General features: G+C 39.4%; 1 protein-coding gene across 4 annotated transcripts in view; it reads right to left on the minus strand.

Annotated features, from left to right (window-relative positions):
- The window catches only part of TOP2B (DNA topoisomerase II beta), a 62,112-nt gene that overhangs the window by 15,454 nt on the left and 34,108 nt on the right, over positions 1 to 12,550 (minus strand). For all 4 annotated transcript variants that reach the window (XM_038128352.1, XM_038128354.1, XM_038128351.1 and 1 more), the window contains exons 12-21: positions 12,341 to 12,498; positions 11,500 to 11,625; positions 10,731 to 10,841; positions 10,544 to 10,649; positions 10,236 to 10,345; positions 5,839 to 5,931; positions 5,629 to 5,743; positions 2,675 to 2,796; positions 1,752 to 1,900; positions 931 to 1,162 (exon numbers count right to left, since the gene is read on the minus strand). In XM_038128352.1, the coding sequence (XP_037984280.1) occupies positions 931 to 1,162; positions 1,752 to 1,900; positions 2,675 to 2,796; positions 5,629 to 5,743; positions 5,839 to 5,931; positions 10,236 to 10,345; positions 10,544 to 10,649; positions 10,731 to 10,841; positions 11,500 to 11,625; positions 12,341 to 12,498 (1,322 nt within the window). The remainder of the gene's footprint in view (positions 1 to 930; positions 1,163 to 1,751; positions 1,901 to 2,674; positions 2,797 to 5,628; positions 5,744 to 5,838; positions 5,932 to 10,235; positions 10,346 to 10,543; positions 10,650 to 10,730; positions 10,842 to 11,499; positions 11,626 to 12,340; positions 12,499 to 12,550) is intronic.

Raw genomic sequence — 12,550 nt, forward strand, 5'->3', positions numbered from 1 at the left:
TAACTAACAGGCTGAGGAATTTTTTTTTAACAGGACTGACTTCCTTATCCAGCTTGACACAAACACATACCAGCATACAGAAAGGAGCTAGATGGAGGCAGAACTGCCTCTTTCAAGCACAGTGAGCTTCAATTGACTGTGAGACTACACAGAAGGCCTAGGAGTCCTAAAGGAAGGGCAATAGATTGCATTCATTAAAATAAATAAATCTCATTATTCCCAAGAATTTGAAAAAGGAAAGCCACTATGTCTTGAAAATTGATGTTGCACAATCAGTGAACTATGATCTAAATAGGGAAGAAAAGATGTTTCTGCTTCTATGGCTTAGTAAACACAGCCAAGCAGCAATATTCATCAGTTGTAAAATTAGGGTTACATAAACTGTATTTCATCTCCCGGTCACAGACATTATGGGTTCACACAGGTATTCTTCCCGCCCAATTTTTTTCCCACCACTTCTAGGGCTTCTACAATTTTGAATAAACAGAAGCTAAATGCAGTTCAGAAGTTGCTGATTTTCTTGAACAGCAGCAATATCTTTTCCTCTGCCTACAGATATATGAAACAGAGAACAATTCAGATATGAGAAAGGAAAATGCTAACTGTAACTGAAGATACTTAAGTAGTACCTTCAAAAAGAAAGAGTGATACAACTTTTTACCCTACAGCCATGTCACGACTACCCTGTAAGGCTTGTAACAGTCAGCAGACTGAACAAAAAATCCTCTAAAATAATTGCTAAAAACACAAAGAGCAATGTTTTTGCTTCAAAGTTAACTTCCCCAGCCTCATCCCAACAGTCAAGTAAAGCTTCTACATAAAATTACTGGGAGGAACCAAATCCGATATAATTAGAGGAGTTCTAGAGAGATAGGAATTGATTTTGTAAGTACACACAAATAAAATACTAGTATATACTATTATTTTTACCATTGGGTGGGGATCTAGGCCATCCAGCATTCGTCTGACATTGTTTACAATCTCTCTGGTGTCATAGTTTGGAAGTTTGCATGCCCAGCCAGTGCCAATTCCTTCAGCTCCGTTTACTAAGACCATGGGAATGATGGGAATATACCACTCAGGCTCTACACGTTGGTTGTCATCATACAGGAATTTAAGCAAGTTGTCATCCACTGATGGAAAAAGTAGCCTTGCTAAAGGGCTTTAAAAAGAAAAAAAAAAAAGAAAACCATTTAACCTCAAGTCCAGTAAGTAAGGAACATTTTGCTTTAACAGCCCTTGGGCCCAGATACGATCTTTTTGCAGGGTTTTCTAAAGTCTTACTCTCTCTTTGCCATTCTGAAGCTGAAAATCCAATGTACACATCTCCTGAGATAACGAAGTTCTTCCCAATGGAAGAGTGCGTTCATAATAGATGAAGTTTGTTTCCTTCACAGAAACGCATGTACCTGGTACACTAGCAACTGCTGACATTTAGCATCTACAAAATATCATTCTTTGAAGCTTTCAGAACACACAGCTCAGTGTGACACTGGGGCACCCAGTAATAAAGCAACACAGCATCCAAATAGTTGCAACATTTCCTTGCTTAACTGTAAGAAGAGCAAAGTGTTACGGATGTTCAAAAACACACTTAAGAGACCCAAAGCAAAATATGAGCTTCTATTAAAATATTTCAATCTTTCTCTATTTATCTCCCCCACCACCCCCAAAAAAGGAGTGTTGTGAAAGGATGGGTTTCATAAAAGGCTGTTTGAAAGTATGCATTTAGCTTGACATTAACAATTTACCTCAACATGGTGAAAATATAGCGAGGGCTGGCAGCATCCTTTCCACCATGAAGCCTGGTGCCAAACTGACCAATAGGTTGTAGAAGATTCACATTGTTACTTCCAACAAAGTTCTGAGCCAAGTTGACTATAGTCATCATTAATGCTTGCTGCAAGAAAATACGTATTCATAGTAAGAAGTATGAGACAGTCTATCCTAATCAGCCAGCAAAACCTATTTTTAATGGCCCAAAATTGTGCGACTAACCTGAATTAAATTTTTAAGAAAGCAGTCTCCCTGAGAAAGGACTATTGTAACCTATTACAAAGGCTGCTGGGAATGCATATTCTGTGCTTATGAAAACCCCTGAGCTTCTCAATTTCTTCAAAAGCACTTCTCTGGGGGAAGTAAAGGGACATAAACTGACCACACCTGCATGCACAAACCACTACTCATGGCTTCTAAAGGGAGAAGGGAATGGATGGATGGGTTGTTAATATGGCCACTCTTGCTAATATTTCAGACAAATATAAACAAAACAGGAGCTAGAAATAAAATCTTTGTTCTGACACTGTAGTAAGTTTTTGAAGAACAGAGTCTTGGCTTCTTCCCTTAAAACACTGTGTTTCTTGTTTCAGACAAAAATTGTCCTAGAACATAGCTCCTATATTCCTATGATTTCAGAATCTAGAAGTTGTTCAGGTAATTAGTTATCTACTATTCTGCCACAACCTACAACATATTTGGGATAATACTGAGCACCAACACTTGGAAAGAAAGAAAATATGCTGTCTTACTAAGCTACACAGAGTTTGGTTCATTTTCTTTAAACGTACACCTGTGATTAGTAGAATTACAGTCAATAGTTTGCAATTTTAATAGCAGAAACATTTACCTAGCATTTTACATAGGCTGAAAGTCCTTCACCATCCTCCATACTCACCTCCCCATGGTGATAAGCTGACATTTCAGCCACAGAACCAGCCAGCTGAGCAACCTTTACTTCACGTTTATCATTTCTCTTAAAGCAAGTGAACAGAACCTTGCGTTGCCCTGGTTTCAGACCTGTTGAGAAGAGCATCCCATTTTCAACACATACACAAGCAAATGTTTTCAAGTGATAAACTTGTTTTGCCTTATTATCATTTCTAATCTCTCAAAAGAAGTCTAAACATTGAATAGAAGCAAATTTACACTGGAATTCTAACAAAATAATAACTTTTTAAAAAGTAATTAAAATATTTTACCAAACTCAAGAAATTACCAAAAAAAGTGGAAACACAACCTTTTCAGCCAATTATACAGCATCCAATATATTATTCTAATAAACTGCACATTGATCCTAAATGTACAACTTCCACAAGCTAATTCTTTCCATGCTACTCAGCAAAATCTTTTTCCTAATAATACCAGCACAAATTCATCAATGACAGCTGTAACTGCAGCTTACATGTATTTCACAGAACTCTGAAATTTTACTTCTTGTGTGAACTTCTCAAATATGTATTAAAATTCAATACCAAAAAAATGTTATCCTCTTGAGATCTTTAAAAGTTGTAAGAAAAAAGACAGTCTCTGATCTTATCTTCTGAAAATGTTTATTTTCATTGCTTAGGCACACTTTAGGAACAACAGCTGTGTGGATGGGATTGCATTATATTTCCTGTATGTTATCCAGAACTTGATAACCAGTTCTAGATCATGCTTATTGAGCTATTCAGTGTTTTAATTCACATTCATTTCTAAAATGCACTAAAATATTGTTTAATGTTACCATTACTACAGTGGGTCAAACATAAGAGCAAAAGCTGGAAGGAAGACAAAAAGAAAAAAAAAAAAGACTGACTTCAATTTCCATTTCATTCCAATATGTAAGATCCAAACTTTTTTTACAATGGCTCTGCATCATGTTTTTCTACCAGCACTCTATGGAATACAACAGACTTAAAGGACTTCCTTTACGAAGGAGAATCACCAAGCAGCAAGAATTACAACTACCAGCTGTGAAGAGACAGTCAAAATGTTCTCCCTCTTCATTATTTTTTCTGAGATTTGCCGCCAGGCTAGCCTGTCATATATCACCTGATGATGCTAAAGGACAAAAACCATTGCTAGAGCACTACACCTGCTGCACAACTCATATATCCAAGCCTAGAATGCAGAATTACAGCCAATGTTGGCAGAAACACTCACAGGAATTATATACAATATCTGTAGTATTATATATACACCTACATTGTTACATATACACATAGACACACACAAATATATGAATAACTATGTTCCCTTCTTATTTTCTTACATTTCTGTAGAAACAGTCCACTGCAAGTTCATTCTTAAATATTTAAAGTTCCAGCAAAATTATTCTGCTGTTTCTGAGAAGGCAGTCTGGGTACAGTACGTTGTAAGGAGCAATGGTCTCTTGAAACATACAGCTCTGTAAGTACCCAGGTATGGGAGGAAGAAAATCTGGAGAAGCTGAAACAGAGACTGGCATCCTCTGGCTCCCTAGGTGTGTATCTGCATACCTAACTCAGTTTCATTCTGCATCAAAGCTAGGGATCCATCTTATCGGGAAGCTACTGCCCCACCCCCTGAACGATCCCTCTCTTTCATGCAAAACACAAAAAGCTCTTGCTGCACTAATATTTTGGTATAAGTCTGTAGTGTTAAGAAGGCTGACCAGCTCCACTATAAAATGTACTGGGAACTGAAGATAAATGCACTTCGCCCCTCCCCGAAGTCTCAAGGCCTTTTTCCTGATCATAGTAAGCTTGTGCACACAGACAATGACATGGGCAGAAATTCCTGCTCACGCTGTCTGCAGACAATTTTACAAATGAAGCTGTAGTGCAGTAAAAACTGCTCCTTTCAATGTACATGCTACTCCAAGGGGAGGGTTAGTAAACCTTACTGACAGGAGCCTAGCAAAATTACAGGTCAGTAAACACTAGAGCATTGCCTGTGATGCAAGACTGAGGAGAGAAAACATTTGCATCTTCATCTGCACTCAGCTGCTGACTTGAATGTTAATTATTATAAGCACTTAAGAGACTAGCTTTCTCTGATGGTATGAGCAGAAACAAAGCGCTAGTAGGGCCTAGGGAATAGATCTGGTTAAGTAAAAAGCCAGCTCAGCAACAGCTTCCACTTCCTCACAGAAGAAACATGGCAATTCCTTAGCACACAAATCATGAAATTGTTCAGGTTGGAAGGGACCACAGCGGCTCATCTGGTCCAACCTCCCCAAGCAGGATGATCCTTGAACACATTGCACAGGATATGGTGTCTCTCTTGAATATCTCCACTGAGGGAGACTCCACACCCTCATTGGGCAATCTGTTCCAGTGTGTGGTCACTGCACACTGAAGAAGTTCTTCCTCATGTTCAGGTGGAACTTCCTGTGCATCAGTGTCTGTCCACTGCCTCTTGTCCTATTGTTTGGCATAACTGAGAAGATCCGGGCTCCATCCTCCCAACACGTCCCCTTTAGATACTTATACACATTGATAAGGTCCCCTCTCCATCATCTCTTGAGACTGAACAGGCCCAGCTCCCTCAGCCTTTCTTCATAAGAAAGATGCTCCAGACCCTTAATCATCTTCACAACCCTTCACTGGACCTGCTCCAGGAGCTCCGTGTCTCTCTTGTACTGAGGAACCCAGAACTGGACACAGCAGATGTGGCCTCACAGCAGATGTGCACCCTCCCTGACCACCTGGCACTGCTCTTCCTAAAGCGCCCAGGATACCACTGATATACAAAATGATAACAAATACATGCATGGAAGTTCTTATATTCTCTACTTGAATGCATTGATTCCAGTGCAAATCACAGCTCTAAAAGCCATCAATAAAGAGAAATATTCAAAAAAATGATAATGAACTATCAGCTTACCATCAACAAGGGATGGGATAGATCTCTCGTTGTCTGAATTTGAGAAAAGGATCAACTCCTTGTTAATGAAATCATTGTAAGTCAAATGTTTTGTTGCTGTACCATATAAAAATTGCTGAAAAAAAACCACATACATTATTCATTCAATACAAAAACTACATTACATGTAAATCTCACCTGGCAGATTTATTGCTATTATCTACGACTAACCTCAGGAAGGCCATGTAGTCGACGCTGTCGCCTGTCTTCCATGAAATTTGTTAACCATTCTTTTCGGTCATCAATCTTCTTCTTACTGAAGGCCTGGAAAGATTCCAAGTACACTAAAGTATCAGCATATAAATGTTTGTGCAAATGTATGTTACTTCAGTCAGAATTTTAAGTGTATTGCACTTTCTGATCAAGTATTCAATAAGGCTTATTTGGACAAGCTAATCCATATAACTAACGTTTACATTTAAGAAGCAGTACAAGTAGATGACTTTTCAAACATTTTTGCACAAGGTTTTTTGAAATGACAGATCTCTCACTGTTTGCAATTTAAATTCACATTGCTTTCCTGAAATCTGCACACATTTAGACAAATCTTCTCATTCTTCTTCCCTTCTTCACATCAGAGTCGTGCTTTGACACACAGGTTTGAAGGTCTTTCCCCACACAGCATTAAGGTTGCGTTCATCATTTAGACCGAGCTGTAACCAGCTCTCATCAAGACAATCAAGTGAAAGTATTGGAAAAAATATCCCACTCTTGTCCTCTCCATGCCCTTTTTGCTCTGTCAATAACTTGCAGCTGTTCCTGACTGGCCATCCCTAGTCCTCTTACAAAAACTGACAACCTGACAGAACTGACACTGCACAAAAAGCCTAAGCCAGAGTTTGGGCCAGCTGACTGACGGCCTCAGCCTTCAGGATGACAAGGCATCACTTTCCAGCAATCACTTATCACTACAAAAGGACACAGGAATTTGTTCTGACTTTGTGGTGTTACAGAAACAGAGTTCCCCTCCAGTGAGTTTCTTCTCTCAAAAAGTGAGAAAGACATTAAAACTGAGTAGTGGTCTCACCAAGATCTTGACTACTTTGGGGAAATTCTGTGAGCTACTGAGGTACTGCCTCTTTTTCTCAGTGAGTAACATATAGAAACTTCATCATGTCCTGATTTCAACCACTCTCCTGCATAAGAACACACTCAACAGCACCATCGTTTTCAAAGGACTCTGACTGGAGCACTCCAAAAGAGCTCAATGAATAGTGTCAATTCCTTGGAGACCAAGATGCCACATAATAAATATTAAATGTAACTTAGTTTCTGAGAAAAGGTCTAAGCCCTAACACCCCATTTTGCATCAGAATTCCCTTGTGAACAAAGCTTGATTATTCACAGTGACAGACATCTTAAAATTTAAGATTAAGCTTTTGTAAAAAACAGGACTAAATTCTTACAACTTTTTATGGCTCCTTTCAGTTTATCTATACTTTTTCTAAACCACTGAAGTGACAAATGACCAAGAGGTGGATCAGCATAAAACTTATTTCATAATAGAATAAAAATAGAATGAATGGAATTAAGAGCTGTTCTCAAATATTTATTCTTCAATAGAATAAGAAGGGGATTGGTTTCTCCACTTAAAACTGCTATTCTAATACTTGATTTACTAGCAAGAGAGTTTCTTCAGAATGATGAAGTTGCTCTGTGAAAGATTTTTTGCTTTCCTAGATTTCAGCTATCAAGAGGTCTGCTGGGGCCTGTAATCACATACCACCCAGAGGTAAACTTAGGGCTGGGATTCCAGCGAAGGAGGAAAATCCAGTGATTTCCAGCAGAGGAAATGCAGGTGGAAGTGTAAGTGAAGCTTCTGTACACAGCTCCAGCACTAGCTGGTAGTTACTGAGGTGTAAAAGAGGTGAACAGCCTCCTCCCAGACTGACAGAACACTACTTTAGATAACAGTGAGGATCAGCCATAACTGGTTACATGGCCTCACAGACCAGTCTGTGTATGGAGGTCTCTTTGCAGAAACAGAGATCAGAATTCTGTCAGTAAAACCACACTTCTTACTGTACCCACAGGATAAGAAAGAAATTGTTTTGTCGAAGACAGGTATTTTTCAATTTTCTTTTTTCTCTCTTACCCTTTTTTCTCGCTAGTGTCACCTACAATTAAAATAGCAAAGTAAAGTAGACAAAAGTTGAAATATTTCTTGAGAAAACAGCTATGTTCCAGACACTTCATACTTTACTCTTCCACAAGCTTTTTTTTGAACAAAAGTATTTTCCTACACACAACTATTTACAAAACTTCAAATTCAAATACGTAGAGCACGTGCATGACTATACATATGACACCCTGACAGATCTTCAATGAATAAATAATATTTATCTGATCTTATTTGCTCAGAAACAAAATACAGACACCTAGGTAGACATGAAACACAATTTGCTTTGGCTTTATTGCCCAAACAAATAAAAACCCCTCAGAGGACTTTTTTGTATGTTCTGTCTTTAAAAGCAATTCTGATTGTAACATTTCTTGATATTCACACCACACAAAACTACCAAATCTAAAATCAGAAGGTAGAGCTCATTTTGTGGTGTGGATTAAGCTTATTCCAGAATTTAAAGCATTTTCCAAAAGATTCTTTCTCCTCCCACAGTATGTTTTTCAGTGTTGTGGTTTAACACTGTTTTTTATTTGGGGAGGGAGTCCAAGAGCTGCAGAAGTGGTCCCCCGTGGGGGCCTTGGCAGCTTCCTTCTGGTCTGGCATAACCAACCAGCTGGCTGGTTTTGAATATTGCCACTGTGTTAAACCACTCAACAAAGCTGAACACACCTCTGTGAGATTCACATTTAAAAATGAACAAGGCCCAGGAAAAGTTCTCTTGCTTCTGGCCTCTGAACAGGTAACTGGCCACTGGCTGGCCTGGGCCGCCTGGTGGGGCTGGGCCGGGCTCTGCTGTGGCGCTGGTCCCTGCTTGGGAAAACCCACCGGGCCCTGTCCTGGTGGGGCCCCTTCCCAGCGGGGCTGGGACCATTCCCAACAGGGCCTGTCGGTCCATTATTTTTTTCTTCCAGCAGCGCCGCCGGGCCATGCCACTGGGGGCTATCCCACTACCAGGAGCAACCATGTGGGCTGGGACCAGCACTGGGAGTGGCCCCGCAGCCGGCCCTGATTGCTTGGCCAAAATCAGCGGAGCCACATTCGGCATGGTTTGCAATGAACTTTGTTCGCTTAGCCGCTTTTAGCCAGCCATGCTGCGGACAGAAGGACAAAAGCAGCAGCAGCAGCTTTCTTTTTTTTGTTTTTTTGATGCCCAGCATAAAGAGAAGGTGCGGGGTGGCACCAGCACCCAGCAGAGCTCGCATGGTGTTGGCAGAGACCACATGACCAACAGAGAGGCATGGCGATCCATTTCCCCGATGCAGAGCCTGGATAAGATCAACCTTTCAGCACTGCAGAGCTCTATAAAAACTGTTTCAACTGATAAAGCTTGAGAAAAAATGAGCCTAGGAATACCAATTCTCTCCTGAATCAAGAAAAAGGAAAGGGTGAAGACACGTAAAGAAAACAACATGGGACACTGAGGTCAGTGAAGAAGGAGTGCAATTCTAGATGGGAGGAGATGCCTTAGTTTTGAGCTGAAATTCTCTTGTAAGGCTATGGTGAAGATATAATTGATATATCAGACTTTGTGTTTCCCCTGTAATTCATAGAATTGAGGGGGTGTAGCATTCTAACTTACAGCCGTGAGCAGAAGCACCACTGTTGAAATAAGCAGATGTTGCAGAAGCTGTGATCCAATGAGAAGCTTGAACTGGGAGAGATGAGAGAGATGAGAAAGCTTGCCCCAGGGATAGAAGAAGGAAACCTCTGTTCCCAGAGATAAGAGAACTTTTGTTTCTATACTAGAACAGCTCATCCTTAAAATTGTACCCCAATAAGCTGAAATGACCCATGGTGGTAGTTATGGGAAGAAACTACTGAAATGTGGGAGGGACTTCACTATTGTAGATTTCTGGGCAGCTGCTGATTCACTGTGACACTGAAGCCATGAGAGAACTGTTTCTTGTGAAGAAGTCTCTATGGCATGGCAAAAGACTCCTCTTCCTAAAAGAACTGAAGAAAGACTACTTTAGCGGTGTTAAACTGACTGAAAGTCCCAGGTTTTGTCTCTTTACATTGTCAGTGGGAAAGAAAAGAGGGTGTGGGGATAGGAGAAGTGTTCTGAAGGTTTATTCTGATTTTCTTATTATTTTTCTTTTAATTCTGTTAAGAAAGTTTTCTTTATACCCTTTAAAAGTTTCAGCCTGCTTTGCTCTCTTCCTAATCCTTATCTCGCAGCAGAAAATGAGTAAATAATTCTAGTGGGTGTGCTGGCATTTGGCCCACTTCATTAATTGGTGCATTGGCCAGGAAACAAACGATTGGTGAACCAAAACCACTACAGTAATCAGTGTTTCCATCCAGCTTCCGAAACTGCTACATTCAGGTACTAAAAAAAAACCCAAAACCAAAACAAGCCCTGTCAGGACTTCCTCATGTGCCATTTTCAGCACCAAATGAAAAACAAAACATATGATATAGAAGCACTTTTGTGACTTCTTACCAGTGTAATGGCAGCATCATCCTCAGGCCCAGCGTATCGAAACAAAATCCGATGTCTTTCCATGTCTGCAAAATATTCCTTTGCTTCTTTAGCAGTGCTGGTACCCAATCCTGTACAATAAAAAGAAATAGTTATAATAATAGTTCAATATTAATAATTTAAGTTTTTTTACTTTATTCATTTTTTTTTACTGGGAGCATTATAAAATCACTATGTAAGATACTATCATGAAAAGCTATAACAAAACTTCATAGCACCCATTTATTATTATTTATTCATAGGGTTCATATATTTGTTTTTAAACAAACCTTTGTAGTATTTTATCTTCCATGCTTTATGATTTTCCATATGCTTTTTCCACTCATCAAATTCAGGAATACTGTAGAATGAAAGTTCTTGCTTATTTTTGCTTGCCTTTGAAAAAACAAACAAACAAAATCAACATTTCTGTTGTGCTGTAAGTAATCCATAAAATCTCAATAACAGAACCCATACCTTCACAATAGGGGTGATGAATTCCTCAAGAAAACCATGTTTCAACAGTGATGGCCAATTGTGATGAATAAAATTGATCAACAAGCCCTTTATGTGAGATCCATCCTGATCCTGAATCAGAACATGAAAACATGAAGCAATCTTGTATGAGAATCCCCAGACCACCAAAAAACCCACTCACTGGCTTGAATACATCAACACAATGTCTGATGACAGAAAGCATAGAAAGGAACAGCTGGTTTTAATTTGGATTCCAAACTGGACCCCGGTGTGAAATAACCACCTATGAAGGTCACTGAGCTATGAAAAAGCTCTTCCAAGCCAAGTACATGGTTGTTGTTCAAGGTTTCTCTGCCTGTGGCATGTTTTTGCTGAGAGCTAGACAGCTCTCCCAGACACCACAGAGTTGAGTTCCTGTGGGGAAAAGCCAAACCCAGCCACAGCTCTCATTGGTGGCAAGATGTTTGATAGCTCAATCATGAGATTATCCAAAAATAATCTACATTCTTGTTTCTACCTGACTTGCTAGCAATACCACCCCAGTTACTGTCTACTTTTGCCCTTACTTTCAACATATTTTTGAATTATCAATAGCATGTTTTTATTATTACTTTGGCTTCTTGCTATTTTCTGCAGCAAAGTTCAGCTGTACATTTAGAGCAACCAAAAGAACACAGATAATCTTAAAGAAACCTGAGAACCTATGAAATTGCAGCAAAACACATTTTAAGAAGCTCTGTAGATTAAAACCTGTGAATTTCAGACTTACCTGATCTGTCATGATCATAATTTTTCCATATCTCAAGCTTTTCAGAGATTCTGGATCTTCATAGCTTTTCTTGTATTGTAATCCAACTATTTTGATGATGTTGTTGATTTCTGCATTTTCCATTATCTGCACAAAAAAGTTATTTTTGCAGCCAGAGTAAAAAGCAGAGATTCAGAAACATCCCAGTCTTGATTTATAGCTGTTCTTTCAATGCACCCTGACCTCGACTTCATAAGCTTTTTATTCCCACCCCTTGGAGCCTTTGCACTTGTAATGATTTCTTCTGTACATTAAAATTTTAATGACTGCACCACTCCTTCTCCTCTACAGCCAGAGCGCTTTGGTTCATGAAAGCTGGGAGAAAACTGAATGTGTAACACAAAGTCATCCCACAAAGGTGCCTTCTTTTTTCCACTGTTTTTACGGGCATCTGCAGCACACCTCTTATTACAGACAAATTATGAATGGCAGCAGGAGCAATATGATGGGGTAATGCTGCTGGCTGCTGACTCATGTTGTGAGTCCATGAAATCACATAATAATGGAGAGAATACTAAGTTTTAGGGGCTTTAGGTATTCATTTGAAATGTGAATATGAGTCATAGCAAGATTTCCTTCCACTTGTGAAGAAATTAACCTTATCATCCCAGTACTGCACTGCAACAGTTAATATTTACAGGCTTATCCCAGGCTTCAAAATAGCTGGTACTTTATGAAATCTCAGTCACAAAATTTGCATGAAAAAATTAAAAATTAAAATATGAAGATATAAGTCTAGGAATCAAGAATAAACAGGAAGACATCCATTTGTCAGCAAAAAGGAAAGGACAAAACTACACACCTGTTTGTGAGAAGCTTCTCGGACATTGAGAATTTTGCCCCTGAGTGGGAAGACTCCATATCTGTCTCTACCAATAACACCTAGGCCAGAGACAGCTAAAGATTTGGCTGAGTCTCCTTCTGTTAATATCAACGTGCAGTCCAAGGAATGTTTGCCACCTGCAGGCCAGGAAGAAGTAGAGGGAAGGCAAAAAACCAGAAAGCATAACTC

The sequence above is a fragment of the Motacilla alba genome, chromosome 2, assembly GCF_015832195.1.
Source record: "Motacilla alba alba isolate MOTALB_02 chromosome 2, Motacilla_alba_V1.0_pri, whole genome shotgun sequence".
NCBI classification, from domain to species: Eukaryota; Metazoa; Chordata; class Aves; order Passeriformes; family Motacillidae; genus Motacilla; species Motacilla alba.